The following is a 27,106-nucleotide window of genomic DNA, read 5'->3' on the forward strand; positions in this document are numbered from 1 at the left end:
GCTTTACCTCCTTCCAGGCAGTATGCTCCAGGTCATTCCCTAGCCGACAATCAACAGGAATGGATGGACTCACAGCTACCCTCAAAGAACCTGAGACCCCAACCCCCATTCAAAGGGAACCTGAGCTACCAAGCATTGGCACTCACGGTTGTCTACTGCTACAACCTGGTGGACCACATTAGGGATTACCTGCTCTTGAGACATCAAATCTGGAGCAACTTCTGATGGCTCTCCTGACATACATGATTTTGGATAATCTAAAGTTGCAAAGTTTCAGGAAGGTAAAAAGAAGAGAAGCCCCCCCCCCCAAAAAAAAACAAAAAAAAACAGTACGTGGTTGCCTAATGGTTTGCGATATGAAAGTAGTGTACACCAATCACTGTCGATCAAGTACAAATACAAGTCCTATACTCACCGCTGATCACCAATGTTAGAAATGGGGTCTCTAGTTGACAGTGTAAGGGAGTCACACAGATAAGAAAACCCCTGTTCAACCCCCTTGGTATCTTGGCACAAGCAGTCAGGCTTATCTCCGAGGCAATGTGTAAAGTATTTGTACACACGGTAACACAGTGAAAACACCACAAAAGTACTCCACACCATATTAGAAAAATAGCCACTATTTATCGAGTTATAACAAGACCAAAATGACAAACATCCAACATACACAAGCAAAGATATGATTTTTTTAAGATTAAACGTCAGTAAAGTACTTAGAAACACAAATGCTCCAACTAGGGCCATCACACAGTTTTGATGGAGTTCTTCCCAACAGTCCAATGCCACTCGCGACGGAGTCGCACAGACCCCAGGTGCAGTACCTTTGAAAACAATGAGAAGCAAAGACATTGCATGGAGTCGGAGAGGTGAGGCGTCGCTGGAGCCGGTGTTGTGTTGGTTTCTTACTGCTACCTGGGAGGTGATGCATTACTTCCTTACTTTGAGGCAGGGGAGCTGACATTCTTTCGTTTCCTTATGGTTGATCAATCTAGCAGGACGTGAGGTGTCCACTTTGCTGTGTCCTGATCACACCTAAGGGCCACAGATGCAGCGACGAAGTAGGAGCTGGGTATCCAGGACATCAGGGACACAACAGTTAGGACTCACACTGTGGCAGGACTTCGGAGGCACTGCAGCGACATCAGGCCTGCAGCACTTGTCACGGTCATTACACTCAGAAGGGACCATGGCTCCTGGGGGAAGGCAGCAGCACAGAGTGAGTGGCCCAGGTCCAGAGTCACTCTGGAGTCGATGTACTTGGTTTCTTCTTGCTTATACCAGAACTCATTCCCAAGGCCCCAGGAACTGGATTTGGCACCACTTGGTGAGCCAGGACTCTCAGTATAAGAGCCCAGGTGCTGGCAGATGAAGTCTTTGATGTCCCTGAGACTTCTAACAGGAGGCAAGCTCAGTTCAAGCCCTTGGAAACCTTGAAAAGCAGGATGTAGAAAGCAAAGTCCGTACAGTCATTTCACTCCTAGGACCGAAGCAGCAAGGAGCAGGCCAGCATTACAAAGCAACAGGCAGAGATTGCAGTCCCTCCTACAGCATCTAGCTCTTCTTGCTGGAAGAATATCCTCAGTCCTGAAGTGCTCTAAAGTTGTGGTCCCCGAGGTCCAATACTTACACTCATTTCTGCCTTTGAAATAGGGAAACTTTAAAGGAAAGTCTTTATAGTGCACAAGACCCTGCCATTCCTGCCCTGGCCCCAGAAACACTCCAGAGGGTTGGAGACTGCTTTGTGTAAAGACAAGCATATCCCTATTCAGGTGCAAGTGTCAGCTCCTCTCAACACTCTAGCCCAGTAAAACCCATCAGGATATGCAGGGCACACCTCAGCTCCCTTTGTGTCACTGTCTAGAGTGAATTTACAAATAGCCCAACTGTCATCCTATCCCAGACGTGTATTCCACAGCCAGGTAGAGGCACAGAATTGTTTAGCAAGAAAATGACCACTTTCTAAAAGGGGCATTTTCAAACTTTCAATATCAAAACCAACTTCATCAAAATATGTATTTTTTACATTGTGAGTTCAGAGACCCCAAACTCCAAATCTCTACCTGCTCCCAATGGCAAATTGCACTTAAAATATATTTCAAAGCAATCCCCATGTTACCCTATGGGGGAGATAGGCCTTGCAATAGTGAAGACTGAATTTAGCAGTGTTTCACTATAAGAACATGTAAAACACACCAGTACATATCATACCTTTTAAATACACTGCACCCTGCCCACTGGGCTGCCTTGGGCCTGCATTAGGGGTGACTTCCATGTAATAAAAGGGAAGGTTTGCGCCTGGCAAGTGAGTGCACTTGCCAGGTCGAAATGGCAGATAAAACTGCACATACAGACACTACAGAGGCAGGTCTGAGACATGTTTACAGAGCTATTTATGTGGATGGCACAATCGGTGCTGCAGGCCCACTGGCAGCATTTGATTTATAGGCCCTGGACACATATAGTGCACCTTACTAGGGACTTACTTGTAAATCAAATATGCCAATCATAGATAAACCAATCACCAATACCATTTAGACAGAGAGCACTTGCACTATTACGCTGTCAGCAGTGGTAAAGTGCCCAGAGTCCTAAAGCCAGCAAAAACAAATTCCGCACAGGATAAAAAAAAAATAGAAAAAAACAGGAGGCCAGAAGCAAAAAAGGCAGGGGAACCATAGCAAGAGCTGACACATCTAACAAGAAGACAATAGCAGGGCCTCGGGCAAGTGCAGTTGGAATGGGTCAGCTGGGACTTCAGGAAAAAGGCTACTTGCAGCTTGTGGCCCTGGTGCTCAACAGGAAGTCAACCAACCAACCCTTGGAATCCACTTCTTTGTTCTGGGTACGGTTCGGAACAGGTCCAGCCTTTCAGGTCTCCTCGCATGTCTCAAACAGAAAGAGCAGTCATTCTTCTGTTCTTCCACAGGCTTGGATAGTTCTGAAGAGGGTGCCCAGGAATGTAACATTTATCCCTACCAGTAGCCTTTTGGTGGGGAATGAGTCCTGGATCCTCCCTAGTGAAAACAAAAAAGTTTCTTGGGCAACCTTACCCCATGTTTGTTTCAGTTCCTGTGTTTTCTACGAGTCCAACTACAAACAATTCTGCAGTGTCTCTCTGTCTCTCTAAATCCAAGATAGGTCCAAGTATTCTTCCTTTGTTCAGCGCCTGTGTGCCCAGAGGTGTGACCAAGCAAGTTATCAACGCTTCCTCTGTGGTCACTTCAAACCAGTAGTAGGGTAGTTCCTTCCTTAGAATAGAAGCTTGTCTGAGTTACGGAACAAACAAAGGGCCTGCCCAGGTGTTCAGTAACATTTGCCTGTGATAGGTGACCTCATTGAAGCTATTCAAATTCCTGAGCACTGCCCAAATGGTCATGCTACCAGAGGAAGATAAACACTGCCTCACACCCACACTTTTGTCTCCTGCAATAGCAGTTTTTACACCTCATTCAGGACTAACCGCAAAGGAGGCTGCAGCTGGAGACTAATACAAATTAGAATGGAATGCTGGCAGCTCCATTTAAAACAATGGAGTGTAGAAGCCTGGAGCTCCAACATTCCAATGTTTTTGTTCACAGCTGTTGCTGTGAATAAAGGCCTCAGGGAAACTGAGGGGATTTCCCTCCCCTAGGGCTCCATAAGGCCTTTGTTTCATTTATTAGAACATTCTTCCTTCTAGTGGAAGAATGTTCTATTAGCCTTTAGCCCTCCCTAGCTGGGCTTTACCGGCATTAAAGTCCTGCTCCCTTGTTAAAGGCCCGAGCTGAAAGCGAGGGTCTTTAACTCTTAAGTGGGCCTTTAATGACCGGTATAGCCCACTATGGCAAGCTTTAGGGCTATATAAGCCTTCAGAGGAAATAGGCAAGGAAAAGAATGCATAGAATTCACTTCTGTTCCTTCAATAATTGAAACTAGATCAAATTCTTAAGAAATTGAAACTGGAATTTAAACCCATTTTCAAAAGGCAAGACAAACAATAACACTAAATCAGGAACACGAGACACGATACATATCATTATTAAGGTTTTGAAAAAGCTATTTATTATTTTCCTCAATTAGGATTTTTCATTCTGTATATTGGAAGGAATGCGTTTAGTTGCATTATTACATATTTTATTTCCCTACGGTGCGAGAACTCCTATAGATTTTTCTCTTCCTCTAATTTACAACCTCACGCTATTATTCCTGGCAGATCATTCATTTTTCCCCATTTTAATGAACTACACAGCACTGGGTCATATGGGAGATGTGCGTTTTAGCTAATTTGAGTTCATTATCTCTCATTTATCTACACCCTCAGGGGCTATCTTTGTGTGGTCCATTCACTTAAACGAAAGGCGCCGAGTATAGTCAGAAATGGAGAGGAAATAAGTAAAAAATGGAAACGCAGAAAGGAGGATCGTACAATGTATAGAGAAGTAAAGGTTTAGGTTCTCTGCCATAAAAAAAGTTTTTTTTTATTTGTTGAAGATTTAATTACTTTGGTAATGCCTCCAATTCGCTTGTATTCCCTAGGAACTCTTTTAATTGTTTTTCTTGATCGCAATTAGCCGCTGGTTCGTAAATATATTATATTACAACCATGGCTCTGTAAAAAGAATGTTCAAATCAGACCAGCCTCTACGATGGAACTACAATTTTAGATTGTTTTACATTCCTGAGAAATGTGCATGTTCATTTTCTTTAACTTTCTCGGACGTGGCACCTAGCATTTCAACTGTTATGTCTGGCCTTGGCAAATGTGCAATTGTATTTGTTCCTTTCTGCAAACATGTACAACAGACATTAAAAAAAAGCAGGATAAAAAAAAAAAAGTCACTGTTCCTTCCTGCTCGCCTGGTGGGACTCCAAGTCCCAGGCTTCACTGGAGCCACCCCTCACCTGGAGGCTATTACTACATCAATGCAGGCGCTAAAAATCGCGACGCGCATCGCGGGCTGCACGAGGGCCGCACCCGGGCAAAGCCCGGGCCAAGGGCGGGCCAAGGGCGGGCCCGTCCGCGCCCGTCAGAGACTGTCTGAGGCTGGGCTGGGCTCTAAGGTACAATACTGGGCCCTTCCTGCGCTTGGGATTGTTAAAGCGATATTTTGCACTCATGCTGAGCACTTTATATAAACAATTAAGCCGTTAGATCAGTCCGGGGTGGTGTCAGGTCTTTCATCAAGCGACAGAGGCTGGACAAGTCACATTACTTCCTTTTTTATAAAAAAAACAAGTGTACTGGGCAAATCCTATTACTTTTGAATTCTGTGACCTGTATATTGTTGGCACCCAGCAATGGGAAAACGCAAAGCTGTGGATGTCCCAGCCCCCCCAGAATGGCAATAAGAAATTGAAAAAAAAAACAAGCGAGTCCCGTAATTAGTAAAGGAATTAATCCCTTGGACGAAATCGACTTGCTATTCAAGGAGGTTGATGCAATCCTGAAAAGCAATTCTCACCTATAAAAAAAAAGAGCGGAAATCCAGGGGCGGGGAAAATTCCGTAAATTTTCTCCAGGAAGAGGAAGACACCAACAACACACTCCTCACTTCTAACTTCTCTAAGCGAGGCTTCTCTTGCCCCTAAGGGTAAAACTATGCATAGGACAGCAGCAATTCCCTGCAGCTCTCCTGACGTTCCACTCAGCCAGTCGAATTCTCTTTCTATGGGTACCATGGCTAACCACCCCCCATTTAGCCCAAAGATTGTGGTGATTTCTAATATTCCGTGTTCTAATCGATTTGGGCCATTGGAGGAAGAGGCAGATTCGCCTGCCTGTGTAACACATGTCCTGCTTGGAGACACCACTGAGAATAACATCCAGCGAAATAATGCCCATGCTTCTGATGGCGTGCAAATCCCTCATGAGAACGTTAATTTAGCCCTTGTTTTACAAAAGGTGGACAAAGTTAAGACCTTGGTTGTATCTCTAATGGGGCTATTGAGAGAGAATCTGGTGTCAAAGCATGGTTGTAGCTGTCGGACAACAAAAAAGAAGGTAGGAATGAGTGGGGGGATAACTGTGCCCAAGCTAGGCTCACAACTAGTTATTCCTCCCCCCAAGGCAGCTATGAATCCCCTTCGAGTTGATCCACTCTTGTCCTATGCTGAGAGCAACCAGGCAGAATTTGTAAGGTCATGGCAGAAGCACACTGGAGCTTCTCATATTAGGGGTGCCCACGGGGGTGCTCACATTGCGACACGGCCTCGTCCCATGGAAGGTGCACCTGGGGGGGACTGCGCACCCCGAGGTTCAGGTGGAGCGGCTGGTCCTCATGGGATCCCCATCGGATTAGGTATGCCCCTAACTGGCATTCCACGGCAGGTACGACAGATACAACACTTGGGCCAAACAAGTAGAGACAGTACAGTCTACATGATTAATGTCCCCAAATTGCCACCTGGCTCCCTCGAGGATCATGAGTCTTTGACCAATAAGGTCATCCATTGGCTACGCTTTAGATGTGATTGCCTTTCGGTTATCCGCTCTGACAACCTTGAGGTAGGAAGACACAGTCAACCTGGGCTAAATCTTGATTATATCTCTGTTCGCTTTATTATAAAAACTATGGTGGACCAACTTATGGAATTTGTAATTCGAACATGTGATTTGCGGGCCAAGAGAAGCGTTGGTATTAACCTCTCCTTAAAACCACCCTGTATTTGTACAGAGAGGTACACTAGTATGTTAGCCCCGGCCCTAGGATGTGAACCCTCTGTGGATCATAACTCTTCACTCCCTGGATGCTATTGATTGACTAAATAGCAATCAGGAAGTGCGGTCTGGTGCTACTACTAGGAATAACTGTACGGAAGGGGGACTCAGCTCCGCTTATAGTAATGATATAGCCAACCCCAAGCTTCTAATTCTAACATGGAATGTAGCCGGTCTTGGCAAGAAGCTGGGGGATTTGGAGTGGGCGACTTTTATTAATAATCTCGACATTTGTTTGTTCCAAGAGACCTGGGCTGATGGGCAAATTTATATTGATGGGTTTTTTTCTTATAATATTTTCACTCAGCTACCAGAGAAGGGCTTAGGCTGTGCTATAGGGGGATTGCTAATGCTCATTAATAAGAATGTGAATACTCATTACTAAAAACAGATTCAGTGGATTTAATGGGAGTTCAATTTACCTTTCACCGGGAATTTAAAATAATTTTTATCAATGTATACACTAGATCTGTTTCAAGGGGTTCTGAGTCCCAAACTTTGATACAGTTGACAGAACTCCTTGATTCTTTACATCCTCCGTCCTATCTAATAACAGGAGGCTTAAACTGTACCTTTGAACCCTCTCATATGGTTAATGGACTAACAGATGAGGAAGATGATATGTGGGGAATCCCACAGCTAACGAACAATCACCAATGCACTCGATCCCGCCTAGCACTCCAGCTAGCTACGCTATGTTTAAAGTATGGACTCTGGGCTTGCAACGGACGTACACCCTCAGATTCAAACATGGCATCTACCTTTAAACAAGGGATGTCCTCAAGTGTAATAGATTATTTTTTACTAGATGTCAGACTGTGGCCTCTACTAAAGAATATGAATTTCGATGTGAAAGTGACCACAACCCCTAGCTACTAACCATGGACGGGGATGCTTTTAGGAGAACACTGAATATACAACGTACAGTGGTTCCATCCCCATTGCTGAATAATAATTACACTAGGGTCTCCTGGCCCAAGGTTCTGTCTAGTTCTTATTTGATAATTGGGATTTATAAACTGTTTATAAAAGGAGCTGGCAATCTATGAGGATTAAGAAGTTGATAACATCCCTATTTTGAATATCCATCAAGAGATGTTGAAGGGATTGCAAGGGTTCTTCTATAAAAAGACTAGTTCTAAATTCTGTGATGATCTTCCCAAGGATGACAGAGGATGGTTTAATGAGGACTGCAGCAGGGCCAAATCTGCACTAAACCAGCTAGGCGATTATACAAGAAGGCTCAAACGCTAGCAAAAAAACTATGGGAAGACTCGATATGGCAGGGTTTGGTTTTTGCAACGGAAAATAACAATATGATGTTTTGGGAATTACTGTCCAGAGGGCAAGGAGAGGGCAGGAGGTGCATAAGGAACCATATTTAACCTGAGATTTGGGTAGACCATTTCACCCAACTTTACGCTGCCCCTCATAATCTCTCAGCTGGACATTTCTTAGCATATGATTCAATTACCCCACGGCTGGTTGGCCTGGGTGACTGTTCTGATCCACTCGTCTTTTCCATAGAGGAAACCAAAACCGCAATCAATTCCTTAAAATCAGGGAAAGCACCCGGGCCCAATAAGATACCAGGTGACTTATACAAATCAGAAATAACCATTTGGTCCTGGTACATTAATTTGATTTCAAATAGAATCGCCGCTGGTGGTGCGATCCCTAGTACCTGGAAGGGAGCTGAAATAATTCCCATCTTCAAAAAGGGCAATGCAAATCCCCCTGCCAACTACAGACCCACTAGTTTGATTGACAATATGCAGAAATCTTTTACTAAACAACTGCTAGAGAGGCTAACTAGTTGGCTTCAAGACCATCGGGCCCTTTCCACGCTGCAAGCGGGCTTTCGTCCCAAAACCAGCACAATAGATCAGGTTTTTAGACTGACTCTCCTGTATTGGAAATATGTGGTTCTCGCTTAACAATCCCTATATGTTGTTTTTGTGGACCTTAGATCTGCTTTCAATCTGGTTTCCAGAGAAAAGCTTTGGGAAGCATTACTTCAGATGGGCGTTCCTACCAATATAGTCTTTCTCTTACAGAGGCTACATGTTAACAAGTATGCACAAATGAGGTGGGGCGACCAAGGAGAACTGACAGACAAAATCCCCATACGGAGGGGAGTTCGCCAGGGTTGCATCTTGGCTCCTATACTATTCACTTTATTTATTGACAAAGTGGTACAAATCTTGTCCTCATGTTCTAATGATGCCCCCACTTTGAACGAGCAGAAAATCCCAATACTATTGTTTGCTGACGATTCTCTTCTTATTTCAAAGACCCCTATGGGTCTCCAAATCCTTGTAGATAGATTCAAGTCCTTCTGTGACGATCATGGTTTGGAACTGAACGCCAATAAAACAAAATTGATGGTGTTCACCTCAGGCTCTCGTCGGAGATGGACCATTAACTTGGATGGGGCCCTACTAAGTAGAGTTAAGACCATAGACTATTTGGGTGTGAGGTTATCAAATAATCTGCATTGGGAGGAACAAATCAGTAAAAGTACGGGGCTTCTCCAACACAGAGCAGCTGCTATCCTGCGCTTCTACAGGAATTCTTTATCTAAAGCTGTATCTCCAGCCATCAAAATCTACCTGGCAAAGGCGCAGGGTGCTGCCGCCTACGGTGCTGAACTATGGGGATTTTTTTGTTTTTTTTTTGTTTTTAAGAGTAAAAGACTAGTAGTAGGAGAAAACCACTTTGCCAGGGCTCTAGTTGCGTGCCCCCGTAGCACTCCTTTGATTCCTATGTTTCTGGACCTAGGTTTCAACCGTCTAGCTGATTTGATAGCTTTAAGACTTTTGCTATACTGGGTAAGGATTTGGACTGTCCCGGAACTTATTGTATAAAGAGATTCAGTACTCGATATACTAAGGAGGCCAGAAGCGGCCACCATATTATGGGTTAAGCATGTATCAAATTGGTTCTGCACCCTGGGACTACAAAGGTTTTGGGAGGAGCCACACAATCTGGAGAGATCTGATAAGACCCTCTTGAAGACAGTATACTGGTCCCATGTAAAAAGTAACCTGGTCCGCTGTATATCTTATGGTCGGCTGACCAATTCATTCACTGATTTCAAGTGGTATCCCCTGTATGAACAATATCTCGATTTGATTCCTGATTTATTGGGTAAGGGCCTCTATGCACGTTTCTGTTTTGGAAGCCTCCCGCTGTTATCTCTAACCAAAAGCTGGGGAACCACTATATCTACTGATCCCTGCCCAGCTTGTTCTGGTTGCACTGAAACCATTGAACATTTTATGTTTTTTTGCCCTGCCTATACTACTCCAAGGTCAAAAAGGATTTGTGCAACCTGTCGAGATTTGGGCTTGATTCAGTGCTCTACAGCTATTAGGATTTTAAAGATGGATACTTGCAAATCTGTAATCCTGGCGGTTAGCATGTTCCTTGTGACTGCTTGGAGTATACGACATCGCTCACTGAAATAAACCTTTCCTCTTCTTATTATTAACTATTTTAGGATGTAGAAATTAGAAGGTATGATGCAAAGGGATGTATTTTTATCTGGTCATGTTTTAATTACTGTATATATATATATATATATATATATATATATATATATATATATATATATATATATATATAATAATCAGTTACTAAGGTAGGATGCATCTTTCTATGTTATGCTTTTAAATCCTGCTATGTATGTATTTTTTACGCTTTGATGGCCTTAAAGACCGAATAAAGCTATTGTTGTATCTTGAAAAAAAAGTACAAAATGAAAAATTATTTCACTGACAATGAAGAGTACCAAAGGCTCAAGTAGGCTGGCCCACTGCTGTGCGCTGTGGTGGGTAGAAGGAAAATGCGAATCAATGGATACAAAAGTGCTTCAGCTATAACTGTATTTAGGCCTGACCTAAAAACTACAACATTTTCTGAGAAAACAAAGACCCGAATCAATGTGCATAATGTATATTTACACGTGAGAAAATGTGAAGGTAGCTGTGCATTGTCCTCTGAAACCATTCAGAAACCTCTTCCTCTTGACTCCACTTATTTTGGGAAGTTTCCTCCATAAATATGCATGTACTACTGTCCTTGATAGGTGCATGACTCGGAGCACATTTGGGATGATAAATTGACGGACAGGTCTTTGAAAACCCACACATTTGCAAATTTGTGGACGTTAAATTTGATTTGAAGGTGTTCCCACCCAAAATGTACTCAAACATAAAATTACACTATAGTGGTATATTTTCATGCGAGTGCATTCACTTACAGGTGTGAATTCATGTTTTTCTTACCCCTGTCTCAGTTCCTCTCCATTTGACTTGGAGGGAACGCCGATAAGGTTAACATGCTCCTGTTAGGCATTTCCAGAAACACACGTGCCTCACTGAAATGTTTGTACGTGTACAATTTTACACAAATATCAAGCAATCATATTCTGATATATTTAAAGGCGAGTGGACAAATGTATGTACACCTCCAGCTTCCCTGAGGTCCCTTCCAAATGAAGAACTGTGGCTGCCTCGTCCACTTCACAGGGTACACTGAAACCCAACATTGCTTCGCAAATGCACCTTGCACCTAAGCGAGGCAAAACAATCATTTTTGGTCAAAAGTGACCGTATTCCTCACTGGTCATCAGAACGTTTGTTCGGAACGTAAATATTTTATTATAAAAATACAACAGAGCACACCAGTCAACAATTTTCTAATTGGTTTGAGTATGCAAGGCCTGTTTAAATACTTAGGTTGCTCGATTTTTTCTGTATACATTCTACTTTTTCAAAATAGAATAATAAAACATACTTTTGAACTACATTTTCGTCAAAAGATCTAGTAAAAAATTCACCCAAACCATTAAAAACCTCAGTTCTATCACAATGTTTTTAATTACAAACACTGGATTTAATGCGAGACATTGTGACATCGTCAACAAAAAGGACCACAAAGGGAGGCACTGAATAATGGATGAGACCTGTGGGAGAAGGTCGCAAAATTATTCATAAATCTTACGTTATGCAAAAAAAATATATAGATATAGTAACTGTTTAATATTATACATGCAAACAGATGTGCAATGTAAGGCGGCTTGGTGGTGTTGATGGAGGTGGGGTGAATGGCCAACAACACTTATACCAAACACATGACTCCCAAACCAACTTGGGTCAAAGGAAGCCCCCTGAAGCAAACCTAGGACTTCTTAAAAGTATTTGTGCCTCAACCTTAGTTCGGGAGAGAGGTACTGGGGTGGATCTATACAAATATGAGAGCTCGATCTGAATGAAGGAAAGGGGTGTGGTTTGGGATTCTCCAAAAAGGAGTGACATGATTAGTGTGGTAGGTGAGAAAATTGGTATTCTTTAATTTCCAAATTATTTGAAGCAATTCCTTAAGTCCAGCTGACCCAACATATATTCTTACTAAAACCACTCTAAAGTTAGCACAGAATGTATGGCATGTCAGGTTTTGGGAATAATGCTAAATTGCCAATCTATGAATTTGTAACATGGGCATCTGCTTAGAAACGTATGTTTTTTTCAGTGAACCTCATTTAAATCACTTCTCCCCCTTTCCAAATGAAGGACGATTAGAATTGTAGCTGATCAATGCGAGGGCATTTTGAGGATGTTAGTTGCAGTCTCTAAACAGACCTCACGTCTCTATGAAATTAGGATCAACTTTCAACCAATATAAGTGAATAAAACGGTAAAAAAGTTATAGGAATATCCTTTTGGACTTTTTAAATTTTACAACTCATGTATAAGTATGTTGTGTTTTGCCTTGATCGATTTTTTATTTGCATTCGAGCACCCTGGCCTTCAAAAAAAGGTACCAGCATGAAATTCATAAAAGAGGAACAAGCAGGATAGAGAAATGTTCACTAATTTGCTAAAATACACAATGTGACATCTAAATACAGAAATCGGGTAGAAACGCAAAACCAAAAATCAAATAAGGCAGGTAGTACATCTGTACAGAAAGCCATGCAGATTGGTGGAAAATAAAGCACAATTTTGTATATCTTTAAATTAAAAAAACAAATGTTGAATCTCAAACTCTTATTTTTAGTCTTAGCCCTATCACTAAATTCAGAAATGTAGGAACCTACAACATACACTAAGTTGTATACCATTGTAATCATAATCTCACTACAAAAACATAATTACATGTTTTTCTGTGATTTTATTCAAACAGGTGTAAATGAAAAAAGTTACAGCATATGAAATGGAAAAAAAGACAGTAACAGAGGTGTGAGCAATACAGTCTTCACCTCATTGCTAAAGTTGTACTAGCTGGTAAGTATAACTCACATAGTATCTGGTGATGAAACCAAGAGGATTGATTAATCCAACATAAAGGAATCAAAAACAGAAGATGTCCTGTGGTAGTGAGTGATGATCTAAAGGTTAACCATAAATTCAACACTTTAACATCTGATGAACTACACAACACATTAGATAGTTTATCATTTAAGATTAATTATCTTGATAGAAAATCCATCTTTTGGCAGGATAATACCCTCCCCCTTTTTCTATTGGCCTGGCAGCAAGTATTTACAGGTATAACCAGTTAAAGTTGCCAAAACAAAGGCCCAAAGCTTCACATGCCTTTATCCAAGCATGTAATCATATTCGATTCTTTAAAAAAAAGACTGGCATATATATTTATTTTTTTCGCAATTATCTCTGCAATTTGCACAAAAAGCACAAGCTGCATCCCAAACACGAGAAACCGATAAAAGTGTTCCTTATCACATTCCCGGCAAAACGTGTATCAATGAGTAGGAAACAACCATGTAGCAGTCTCATTTTTAAATTTCTTTTGACTATGGATTTCAGTCACATCCAGTTTATGGGGCACGCAGATCACGGAGTGCGGGAGATGGGTGGTAAGGTGCACAGGCATGAGAAAACAGGGTATTTCTTCTACTTTTAAATGCAATTATTCCATAAAGCCAGTTTCCTGGAAGAGTAGGCAGATCTAACCTGATATCTATGCCTGTCCAAGATGATTAAGCCTCCAGTGTTTGCGGTCTCAAAATCCCAAACCATGACTGCGTACTCTAAGCCACAGCCCAGAAATCTGTTTTTCTAGACCCCCTTGAACTAAGAGCTGATTCAATGTGCCAACCCAAGAGAGAAAACCAGTATGACTGCAACCACGTAACCCACTGAGCAACATTTGAGTGACGTGTTTCAGGCAACGATCAATCCTATGAAAATCGCAGGGATAGTCAGTGGAAACTAGAACCCTGCTTCATTAAGGAAGAGCACACTAAGGACTGCTAGGAAACCACAGATTTATTTATAAAAGTTTATTTTTAAAGATTAAAATCCTGTCCTGGAGCACAGAATTGTTTTTAATGAATGGTAACCGAAATGCTTACCAAAGGAATAAGCAATAAAAAATACTTCAACATATTTGCTGTATAATTATAAAACAATCACATCTACATTCTTCTATTAACTAAGCTAATCTTACCACAAAAAAAGCTTAATGTCCATTTCAGAGATTGTTCACACCTGTATGCCTGTTTGAGCACTAAGGCTTATGGTTAATAATACAGCAGAACCTGCTATTCTTATTGTGAACTGGTAGCTGGGCTGATAAGCAGAACAAGTGAAGGCTGATTGAATGAAATAGGATGTCACAGTAAAGATGTCTATTTCAGAAGTGATCAGCAAGGGAAGTGTGGCATGATCCCCTCTGTCCGGTTTCCCTATGGTCTAGATGCAGCCAGCAATATTTTTTTTACTCAAAGACTTCTGTTATGACACTGTGAACTGGTACCAGACTTATTTATACATGCTATCCACTACCTCACTGGTATCCTTGATTCAATTCCTTGAGAAAGCTCCACTCCTGCAGAGCAAAGGTAGTGAAACATGTAGAAGTGTTTGTAATAAAGGACCACCACCTCTCCCCTATTTAATCGTCTATAGATTAGCTTAATTTGGAAGTATGAGGGCCCTCTCCATATACATCAACACCTATCATAAATCCACATCTCAACATAATATGTCTATACAATCAACATCATACACCAACAGACGCACCAGCACACAACCATTCACCCAAGCATCCAACATCATCCTCCTACACACCCACCGCCATAAGCCCACACAGCCAAATAATGTGCCAATACGCCCAAAAACAATCCACATAATGCCAAAACACCCAACACCATACAAACATCTAGTATTACACACCCACACAAACAGCCATTATATACTATTAGACCCTAATCATATGTCCAAACATCCAAAGTCATATGCCAACAGACCTACCTTGTGTACTAACACCCATCATCATAGGCCAATACACTGACATTCATGTTATCACCGTTGCATATCCAAAAAAAACACAAACATTTACACACTCCCCCTTAAAACACTAAAGCAACTTCTATCCTACACTCATATGAGTCGTTGTCATTTTCTTGCTTTTTTGTACTTCCTATTATAAAATTCTTATAATCAATCAATCAATAAATTTATAAAGCGTACTACGTACCCGTGAGGGTTTCAAGGCGTTGGGGAAAGGGGGGGGAGGAGGGGGGGGAGGGGAAGTGCTGCTACTGATGGAAGAGCCAAGTCTTGAGGAGTCTTCTGAAGGCGAGTAGGTCTTGGGTCTGGCGTAGGTTGGTAACATAAATACATAGAAACACTACACCGCATATATAGTCAGAAACCCCTTTGACCACATCAATACCTACAATTAAGGCATAATTTGTTGTTTGCATCCCTAACCAACCCTAACCAATCAGTTGATTAAACTCCTAGAAGCATATTGAAAGCACATCGAGAATGCAAAAACAGTATAATGCCAAGAAAAATTTAAACTAGGTGCTACACAAAGACTGATAGCATGATACCGTGATGCTGGAGACTTTTGGAGCAAAGGTTATTTATAATAAAGGAGGACTTAGTGGAATTTTGTGTTTGCTTGCACAGCATAAATTGTGTAAAAGCGCCATCACATATTCAAAGCACTTACCAATGACCGAGATATATAGATTTTGTTTTTATTATTGTGAATACACATTGCTGACCACTAACGTATTTCTAAAGATAGCTCCGGATGAATGTATTACTTTGGTGCAGGATAAAATAATATTTTATTAAGAGGCTTATACCTACAAACTAAAGCTTCTGGTTTGTTGGTTGTTTCTGTGGTCACTTATTTCATTTTATTCCGGCAAACATTCGTCAGTGTAATGTTTTAGCGATACACCGTACGCTTGTGAATACAACAACCAGGGACCGCCCACTCCAAAGCTAGAGTCCTGAAAATAGATATCGTTCACATGATGTGAGACATCGGCCTTCATCAAAAGTTGGTGACTCAAATTAACCTCCTCCCCCTTTCCCGGGGGGAGTTCTTCTTGTGGGAAGTAGCCAAACTACTACAGTAAACCCATATAAAGAACTGGACATACTTGTCTTAAACCAAAACTGAAAGACATTTTTAATACATTGTAGTCTAGAAATACGTACCTCCCACCCCCACTACTTACGGCCGAGCATACACTCAAGTTCTGAAACTCATCTATAATTCGAAGGGCGCGTGGCTATATAGCGCGATTCTCCATGCACAAGGCAGTCTGGAGGGGCCCGCGGGAAGCAAGAGCAACGCTCTAGTCTTCCCGCGGGTCAATTCGGGAAAGGAAGTGACGGCGAGGGACAGGGATTGGGAAAGGTAAGTGGGGGCGGGTCTAGGGGGAGGAAATAAAAGGGGTTGGGGGTGGAGGGACCGGCCTCTTTTCCGCGCTTACATCGCGCGTTTTAATTTGGAGTGGCCGGTCCCTGGGGATCCTTCATAGTGGGAGTTTGTGGTGCAGGTAGGCTGGGGTTTAGGGCAGGGAAGCGGTATATGGGAGTTTTGGTCCTTTAGTTTTAATACTAGGGGGCCGGGGCACGCTTGCAGCCCGCGCAGCCCCCTTTCACAATTACTGGGGGTGGCCATGCGCTCCTTTCGAGCGCCGACCCCCCCCCCCCATTTCAGGAACAAGACACGCGTTTGCTGGCCAGCAGGCCTGCATTCGCAGCTCCACCACCGCAGTAGCAAGTGGCTGTTTTGAGCCACTGCGGCCCCCTGGGGGCCCCGACAGCAGGCCCCCTCCCCCTTTTTTCCGGGGGGCCCAACATTTTCAATTCATTCAGCGGCGGTCCAGATTGCCTGGCTCCGACCGCGTGGGGGCTCTCAAAAAAAAAAAAAAAAAATTATCAGTAAGTAGACAAGGGTAAGTTTAAATTAGAGCATTATGTTTTCAGGCACAGGCTGGTTAACTATAATTAATAGGTGGGGGGAGATCACACATTAAGGCGTGGGGCCCTCGCCACAGGCTTTCAGGGCCCAATTAAGCGAGTTAGGGCCAATACAGGCGCCCCCCCCCCCCCCAAAAAAAATAAATAAATAAATAAATAAATAAAAAAAAAAAAAAAATATATATATATATATATATATATATATATATATATATATTATGAAAAGTAATAGATACAATTTTATACAGGGAGGCTATTGCGCAGGGAAAAATTAACGCGCTCACAGGCCCCCCCCCTTTGTCCAGGCCCCACGTCAAGACCCTGGGAGGCGGCAGGTTACGCAAAGGCCACGTATCCCTTATCAACACTCCCTCTGTGGGCCGCAGCAAGGGGGCACAGGCAGGCAAGTGTAGGAGGGACCCCCGCCCCGGACATGTCCGTGCCATGCGGCCGGCAGCCGGAGAGGCCAGCAGACAGTACAGGCAACGTAGGAACCATGCCCCAAGACAGAGGAAGGGGCAGATGGGTACGGGTCCCGAGCGGAAGGGGACAGGAAGTCGGGGAGGATAGTGTTTTAGGTAGCAAGATGGGAGCCAGTGGCGCATACGGCCATGTGGCGCGCGGAAGGTCAATGCCAACGCAAGAGGTTGGTAGAAAGAAGGCGATACCAACGGGGCGCAATACGGCCCCGGCACGTTGGTCAGAAGCGCTAGAGGGGTCTTCGGCGGCCTTCTCTACTTCGCAGGATCGGGGACAACACAGAATGGCGGACGCCATGTGGGGCAAGATGACATGTCTAATAAATGCATGAGGATGAGTGGGAGTGTTTGACAAACGGATGTGTGCGAATAGGAAGTGCTAGAACTGGACTATGACTAGGTTTCTGGAAGAATGGGAAAAGGGGGAGATCTGGGAAACAGAGGTACACAGCATAAGGGGGAGGGGAAGAGGACGCAGGAGCGGCGCAACCCCTCTCTCTGTTTCTATTTTTAGGAGCGGGACAACAGCATGGGTCCACAGGAAAGAAGGCAGGACCAAGCACGGGCCGAGGGGCCCGGAAAGTTTTCGCGGCTTTCGACCACACGTGGAAGAGGTAAAGGGCAATGGTGGTAGGTTTGGGGGACGGTGAAAAGGGGATGTCATTTCAACTTACAAGTCCGTTGGGGTGGGGGAAGTTTCGACAGTTGACACACTGCTGCGAGCCAGAGCTACAACTGAGGGCGAGGGCGGGGACAAGATAGCAGGAGAGAAGTCAGGCACAGGAGAGTAGGAAGGGGGAGGACACAAGAAGAGGCTACCCTATATGGGTCTGGCTATGCCATTGTGCTCACACGTAGCGGAAAAAGCGAAGGCAAGAATATGGAGACCTGATTATGTAGACGTTTTTAAACTCTTTCATAAGGACATACAAGCCAAAGGAGGGTCTAAGGAAGAAGAGTAGGAGTTGGCCCGTAGGCCGAGGGTGCCAATTAATATGGACGTCAGCGTTTTTAATTTTGCAAGCATTTATTGTGAGAAATACCCTGACATAGGCTATAGCGCTATTTAAATACATGGACATCATTAAGCCATGGGGGGGATGTAGACCCAGAATTATGGATGCAGGGGATGACATCATCACAATCCGCAGTAGCGACACATACGGCCAGTGGGTTACCGGTGGTATATAAGCCTTTTCAGGCACGTCCAGCCCCGGGGGGGGGGAGACAAAGAACAACATTTAACACGACAGGAGCGTGCAGGATTTTCACCAAAGGTTTCTGATCCAGACATCCTTGTAAAAAGGAAACAGGACTGCTCCAAGTGCGGGGGCCGTCATTCAGGTTACTCAATGTTTTTCACCTTCAGTCCCTCCGTACAATGGAGGGCGGCAAAAGGCAGAGGGACACAGGGCGCTATCTGCTCCAAAAGGGGGCCTACGCCAGTTAGGTTAGTCTTTATCTTACCAGGGCTGCGTATATACACGGATAGGGCAGCTGCTTTGAGTTAGCAGAAGGGATTCAAGAAGGTTTGAGGGTCAGTGACCACGGCTCACGGGTGAGACACTGGGCAGACAAAGTGCGGTCTGCAAGGGAATTACCACAGGTGGTAAGGAAAAGCTGGACAAGGAACGGGCATTGGGCAGAATTGCGGGCCCATTTTTTATGGGCGGCCAAGTCAGATTTTGATGATATCCCCGCTGGGAGTCGTGCCGAAGAAGGCCCCGGGTGAAATCAGGTTGATACATCACCTCTCATGGCCGGAGGGCACATCTGTTAACGATTTCATGGCAGCAGAAGACACCAGACTGGTGTATGCATATGTGGATGATGCCGTAAAATTGGTCAGGGCGTGCGGCCATGGGGCAGAACTGGAAAAATGCAATATACAATCAGCTTTCAGGTTATTGCCGATACACACAAGGGATTTTTGAATTACTGGGGAATGCAGCTTGAAGGGGCAATCTATGTGGACAGGGTCCTGCCCAGGGGTCGCGCGATTTAATGCGCGTTGTTCGAAGCTTTTAGCACCTTCATGCAGTGGGTCTTTGTCAAGAGTAGTGGGCATTATGCGGTGACCCATTATTTGGATGACTTCTTTTGTAGGAAGGAAGGGTTCGCGGGGAGTGCCGGACGGCTCTGGAAGGTTTTCAGGATATGGCACAGCAGATGGGAGTGCCGTTGGCACCCAGAAAGACCAAAGGCCCCTCATAGTTTCTTACCTTTCTGGGTAGGGATTTAAGACTCCAGTATAATGACGGACAGATTACCGGCACAGACAGTAACGGAGATGCTGTTTTTCTTGGACACGGTGATAGGAAGCACGGAAAATCGATTCGAGACAGCCCAGAAGCGGTTGGGGTACCTTAACCTTGCTTGTAGGACAGTTAAAGGGGGGAGGATGTTTTTGCAGGTGATTAGGGTCGTGCATGTCAGGCGCAGTTTTGCCACACCAAAGAATAAGAGGGTCAAGGGGACTCGGAAGATGTTAAGGTGGGAAATATTTCTGAAACAATTAATTGGGGTACCCAGGTGGTTCTGGGAAGAAGAGACAGCATGGCAGGTGCAGATATTTTCAGATGCGGCAGGAGCGCATGGTTTTAGAGATTTTCGGGGATGGCAGATGGTGCTCGGAGGCGAGGCCAGCATTTTGGTGACAACTTAGGAGGAGCATTGCTTTTCTGGAAATTATTTTCCTTGCTGGTGGCCATGGCAGTATGGGGGCGCGAGTTAGCATATAGGGCAGTTTTCTTCAGAACCAACAACATGGCTGTCGTGGATTGAGGAACAGACAGGAAGCGAGGGATGTGAAGGTTTTTTGCGCTGGTTGCGCCGATTCATGTTGCAGGGCTTCTCTCGGAAATTGTGATCTTTAAAGCTGTCCATATACCAGGAGTTGTCAACGAGATTGCGGTTTCCCTGTTCCTTTCACAGGGGCAGCGTTTCAGCAACCTGGGGTCAGGAACGGAGCGGACCAAGACAGCGGTCCCGGCAGACAATTGGGAATGGGGGTATGATGATCACGGGTGGGTGGTGATGTTTTTAGCGGACTCCAATCGGCGAAGTTACCGGCTGGCCTGGTTGGGGTTTTTTCAGTTTTTGAGCGGTTACAGGAAAGTTTGGGGGCAGAGTGACAAACAGTTAGAGCATCAGGAGTTTTGAGTTCTTGTACGGTGCATGTTTCAGAGAGGGTATCAGCGGCCACTATTTGGGGGTAAACTGGCAGGTGGACCTTTTTTATGGCAATTGTTTTTGATCACGACCCAGCAAGAAAGGATCTGTGGGAAGAATGTTAAAAGGTTGGGGCAGAATTAGAGCGGTGGGGGGTAGAACGGCCAGGGAACCCAATTTTTGAGTCGTTACTAGATTTGTTACACGAATTGCCGGTATGTTGCGTAGATGAATACGAGCTAGCAATTTTTCCGCTTAGGCAGGGTGGATGTTTTTTGGAGCTTTCAGTCAATCCTCACGGTTGTCAAACAAGGAAGCCGGGGTTTTTGTGCACAGATCAAGGTCCAAGCTCACTAGTTTTCAGCTCTTACGAGTGTTGAGGATGGCGTTGGGTCGTGTGGGCCGCCGGGCCATGGTTTTTTCGGTACACCTTAGTTTAGGTTTGGGGCAGCTACGGCCGCAGCGCATTCGGGTTGGGACTGGGCAAAAGGTCAAGGCGAGAGTCCGCTAGCGATCAAGGTGTTGTGAACTTTAAGTTAAGACCCTGAAAGGTGGGGCGATACAGTTGGAGGGGGTTTTAGAAGGGGGGGCGGGGGTTTGTTCTGTTAAAAAAAAAAAAAAAAAAAAAAAAAAACAACACAGGTTACAGTTATTTTTCCATTGCAGGAGATGCGTTTGGTCCATCACAGAGCAAGATGGTTACATGGCTGGTCGGCCATTCATTTGTCCACTGGGCAGCGAAGTTCGTGGAGAAAACAAGATATATGGTCGGGGCCTGGGACTATCCAGCAGGCGGCACGAGGTGCTATGGTGGGGAAAGAGCAGAAGGCGGTGGGGTAACCTGCTTCCTTTCATCACTGCTAATTTATGGAATTGGGGATGTGGCGGAATTGTTAATCATACATTTGGGAGAGGATGGCCTTGTGAAATTGTCAGAACTCACGTTACTGCAACACGTGCAGAGGGATTTGGAGATTCTCAAGCAAAAAATGGCATGGTACATACTTGGGTGGACAGAATTTGTTCCGCGTAGAGGGTGGAGAGGGGCAGTTAAGTATGGAGCCATGGAGCGGGCTCGAAGGAGTAAAGGTTTTGCTGGGCGCAAGGGCAAAAAATTAATGAAACACGAGAACATTACAGAGCAGGAGGTGGCACTGTTCAGAAACGATGGTGTTCACCTGTACACAATGGGAAACGCATAATATCTGACAAATCTGAGACTGCTGGTGGAAGATTTGTGGGGAGAAAATTGGTGGATTACAAACAAAAAATGAGAAGTACTGGGTCGCAGTAGCGTGGCCTTTGGGGGGGTGGGGCAGCAAAACGCCAAATGGGTTTGTGCTGGTTGGCAGTAGATGGGGGAGGGTGGTGAGTCAGATGCGGGCTTGGCCACCCTTCTAGGGAATAAACAAGCAGGTGAAGGCTCTGAGTGGGGGTACGCACGAACCAAATGGGGCATGAAAGGAAAAGGGGAGTGCGTAGGGGAATGGAAACGAGATAAGGGTTTGAAGAAGAAGGATGAGCGAGGAGATGTTAATAGGAGGGCGTTATTAAAGTTACGGTTACCTTTGAAAGTTAATGGTTATGTTATTTATGCAATCCTGTCCTAATAAATGACCTTTTACACTAAAACAGCTGTCACTGAATTATTTCCCGATGGAGGGGCCCGCGGGAAGCAAGAGCAACGCTCTAGTCTTCCCGCGGGTCAATTCGGGAAAGGAAGTGACGGCGAGGGACAGGGATTGGGAAAGGTAAGTGGGGGCGGGTCTAGGGGGAGGAAATAAAAGGGGTTGGGGGTGGAGGGACCGGCCTCTTTTCCGCGCTTACATCGCGCGTTTTAATTTGGCCTCCCACCCACCCGGCAATTGGAAGAGCGATTGGAGGGACGGAAGTTAGAGTCGAATAGCAAGGAGGGGAGGGAAATTGTCAGTTAGGGCAGGTTGCAGGGGTGAGCGAGCAGTAGATGGGGGAGGGTGGTGAGTCAGATGCGGGCTTGGCCACCCTTCTAGGGAATAAACAAGCAGGTGAAGGCTCTGAGTGGGGGTACGCACGAACCAAATGGGGCATGAAAGGAAAAGGGGAGTGCGTAGGGGAATGGAAACGAGATAAGGGTTTGAAGAAGAAGGATGAGCGAGGAGATGTTAATAGGAGGGCGTTATTAAAGTTACGGTTACCTTTGAAAGTTAATGGTTATGTTATTTATGCAATCCTGTCCTAATAAATGACCTTTTACACTAAAACAGCTGTCACTGAATTATTTCCCGATTAAAATTGCAGACATAAAAACGTACCTTTGTATCTCAGATACTAAATTCTGCCTCTCAATGTAAGGGCGAATGTCCCTAAACAGCATTGGTAGCTTCTTAAAATGCTAATGACATGTTATAAAGTTACATATATGACACGATCGACAAATACATAAAGAAGCACATTAAAAAAAAAACAGACGTACCTCTGTCGGTTTGTAGCAGTCTACCAGAGATTCCTAAAATGAAAATATGAACACGTTACCCTCGCAGCAGGAGAAAATAATGGCGTCAATGTTACACAGAACACAGTGCAGATCAAAAAACATTAGCAGCAACCGTGGCCCAGAAAAAGGCAATCCTGCAAACCACTGTTCCGAGGGCACTTAATTACGACTCATCACTGCTGAAATGGCCTAATTTCCCATCAATGAAAAGGGTGTTCACATTAGAAACGTCTCATTTACGGAAGTTGATAAATCCAGGTTTACCGCGGCTGAGTAAAATCGATCGCGATTTTATGGCACGATGGGTTAGACGCCGCCACTTCAAGCATTTGACACAAACCAAAGCTCTTCCGATCTATGACGAAGGTTAGCAGCCAATGATGAAGACCTCAACCTCAAATGCATGCTGAAAAACACTCGGAAAACGTTGCTGACAAATAGAGGACTTAAAAAACCGGAGCATCTTTTTCGCTTTACTGAATGTTGGGACTAGATCAACTTCAGGGGGAGAGGGGTGGTGTAACACGAAATGATTACGCTACCCTAAGGTGTCCATGGGGCTCCGAGACCCTCGTATCCCACCAGGGCTTTTAGTCGGATGAAAAAAAGTCGGTGTTTGTTGGGGGCGGTTTACTACATAGGACCTTTACTCGCCGTGGCTAAAACACTAAACATTTCTGTGATTCCCATGGTTCGCCACCCGACCAGTATTTTGGTGTCGCTGTGAGCTTTCGGTTATTCCATCCAGATATAACAACACAATAACTGACATACAGCTAAAAAGCCTGGACTACTGTCTTTGTCTATGGTTGTCTGAATGCTCCGTGGTGAGAGTTAAGGACTGGATGACAGTTTTAGGAACACGTTTTTTTATGACCCGCTGGCTGGCATTGTGAGAAGCGCGCACTATCTTCATTCAGCTTCAACTCCAAAACTCTAAATCGCGCGGATATTAAAAACAGTTGAGATGACCGTCTTCAAAGTATAGTATACACTGAGCAAAAGTAATATGCTGCATGAAAAAAATACTAAAACATCATCCTGGAATAACTCACACTGTCTCATGAAGTGCAAGATTTGGTAAAACCTGACATTTAAAGGGGAACTAAATCACGGACATGGATTACCTGAACATTTATAATGTTAACTTTAAAAAAAAAAAAAAAAAAAATTCAGAGTCGTTTCCAGTAAAGCTAAGGACAAAAATATAGGGCCCAATAGGAATCAGTTTCAATATAGCCGTATAGCTTGCCGTAGCGGGTTATACTGGCCATTAAAGGCCAGCTCAAGCATTCAGGAAGACCTTTAACAAAGAAGAAGGCTTTCAGTGGACGGTACAGCCCAGCTACAGTGGTCTATAAAACTAAGCCACTAGAGGGCAGAATGTTATAATAAACCCAACAAAGGCCTCAGGGAGCCTCTGTGAGGCTTTTGTTCACAGTTGTTGCTTTGAGACAAACATTGGAATGTTGGAGTTCTGAGGTTTTACCAGCCATTAGAAACCCAGAGCTTCAATGGCGCACCCAACATTTCCATGCTCTAATGTTCATTTTAAAATACTACGGGGTCTGAGACCCAGAGGAACCCGTACAACTTAAAGCCCTGTATCTCACAGATATGCCAAAGCCTTCGGCTGAATAAGGGCCCTCTCTGAAGGGAGAGAGGGGCAGTGCTTAATTTGTAAATAAAAACGTACCCAAAGCTCTCCTCTGAAACACGCAGCTTGTGCAACTAAAAGCGTGAGCACGGAATACGGAGACTGCGTAATCATAAAACCATCTCAAGCCTCTTTAATCCATTTACAGCCACTCCCTGCCCCTTCAGCTCACTCTTGCAGCTTTCTGCTTTCTCCCTTTGAGACGCTTTTTTGTTTTTCTCTTCCTCTGGTTTTCTCATATGTGTTTTTTGCTCGCAGTATATGCTTGAGGCAGAAAAACAAGTGCCGGACCTCAAAATTAAGTGCTGGTGGCCCACACCGGAAACCACCTGCTCAAGTTAAGCACTGAGAGGGTTCATTCGCTGCTGGGTGCCTTATGATTAAATGAGTTACGGAGTTTTAGTTCTTGATGAGGTGCATAATGCAATCACTTATGCCATACACTAAGGGCACCGTATTGCGTTCCTTGGAATTTGTATTCCTGGGGGATTTTGCTCTGGGTAACTAAGAATAGTCATAGTTTTCTAGATCCAAAATTATAGAGTCTGAAAACACCAGACCTAATATGGCGCTAGGTAAAACAAAGGGTGGAGAGTGGCAGGAGCGGAGGTACAACCATCCCTAACTCTCCTGCTCAAGGATCATGGGGGGAGGGTGGGAGCAGAGATTGCACTCCTAGAGAGGCCACAGGCCACTTGTCCAACAACTAGGCCACATGCAGATATTAACCAGAACCTCAGATTTGTTCTAAATTCCCCAGAATTAAAGAAGACCTCTGTTAAATTACACAGTAGTTCTAGGTAAAGGTGGGCAGACCCCATTTTATCGAGTTTAAATTGTGATCCCAGTTAATTCACAGGACGATATTAATCAGAATCAGTAATACAGCCCAGTTATCGCCCTGGGAAGTTACCTGTGAACTTGGAATGGGACCCTAACTGTTACAGTTTTAAAAAAGTACTGTATATTATTTATGAACTAGCTTGATATGTTTTTTTCGGATCTGTGTAGGATGCTTCAGAGGTGTGAATGTACATTGTGAGTGTATTCTAAAAGTAGAGGGTTCCAGAAAATGGTACTGCAGCTCAGTGTCACTAGTACACACACCGGGACAGGTTATTCGATTGGGCTTCTATTTGGATTAGCATAGTATATGAAGACCTGCCTGGTACCACCTAATGCCCTCTAGCTTTTAACGCAATAACCAACAGCAAATACTATCTTCATCATCACATGTGGGTTTTGTTGGGTTATATGCCACTTATATCATATGCCTTTAACTGGTGGGTTATGGTACTGTCACTATGATGTACCATGGTATATCTTTTGATGGAAGAAGTGGCCATTGTTTCAGACATAGTGATACTAAGGAGGTTTCTCCTTTTTCTGTTGATTGTGGTAGTTTATGTTTCATTTGATCACAGTTTATGTACAACTCAGCAAGTGTATCCCACCGATAAACGACCTAGTGTTCCGAAATGCTTCGACCCAGGGAGGGGGTGAGGGGGGGTTAATAAACTAAAAAAAAAGATCTGTATCAGAGAGGATTAATTTGAGCAATTACATGCTATGGAATAAGGGCCAATCTGCCCCATAGAAAATAGCGGCTATCCAAGAACAGTCGCCGCTATTTCCAGACAGTCCTTGACACAGCAGAATGTGGGCATCTCTAGATGGGCAGAGGAAGTTATATACTAGTAAAATCTCCCTGAACAAGGTGTGTTTTGCGAAATAATGTTCTCCAAGGTCATGGATATATTGCAGTTTGAAACAGATTGGAGTGAAACTGCTTTGAGGGTCCCAATTTGTTGCCCTATAAACTGTTTCTAGAGAAGAAACGGCAGAATGACCTTGGGTAACCATCAAACATGCATGATTGTTTTAGGACCCTTCTCAAACCCTTTGCCTATAATACTTTCATTGCTAGATAATTGAGTATCTTGGCTTTATCTCTGAATTTGCTTCTCTGGGTCGTTCCTAGTGCATAGCTCTAGCTCCAGAATCATGTTTTAGTCCTGATGATGACACTCACAAAGAATGATAAAGCTGACTTTCTGAACACAGACCTCTAGTCTCAGGTGTTGCAGCTGTTTTTAGGTCTGGCCTTTTACACGTGTTAAACTGTTTTACCAAACTATTGTTTTTCCACAACACATAATATGTATACTTAAGAGCCTTTGGTAAGCAGTTCTTAAACTGTTCATATTTTCCTTCCACTCACCACAGCATAGGGAACCAGGTTAGTCCCCTTTACACATTGGCTCCCTTCACATGGGGCTACTGTACAACACCTGCGCACATTGTTCACATCAGCCTAAAAATAGTTCCTTTCTCTTTAGTGACATTGTTGGTTCCAATTGTACTTTT

The 27,106-nt window shown here is 44.1% G+C and overlaps 1 protein-coding gene across 1 annotated transcript in view; it reads right to left on the bottom strand.

Moving 5' to 3' along the window:
- The window catches only part of PPP1R14C (protein phosphatase 1 regulatory inhibitor subunit 14C), a 292,882-nt gene that overhangs the window by 50,735 nt on the left and 215,041 nt on the right, over positions 1 to 27,106 (bottom strand). The window contains exon 3 of the mRNA XM_069234297.1: positions 23,062 to 23,094. Coding sequence (XP_069090398.1) covers positions 23,062 to 23,094 — 33 coding nt within the window. The remainder of the gene's footprint in view (positions 1 to 23,061; positions 23,095 to 27,106) is intronic.

The sequence above is a fragment of the Pleurodeles waltl genome, chromosome 5, assembly GCF_031143425.1.
Source record: "Pleurodeles waltl isolate 20211129_DDA chromosome 5, aPleWal1.hap1.20221129, whole genome shotgun sequence".
Taxonomy (NCBI): domain Eukaryota; kingdom Metazoa; phylum Chordata; class Amphibia; order Caudata; family Salamandridae; genus Pleurodeles; species Pleurodeles waltl.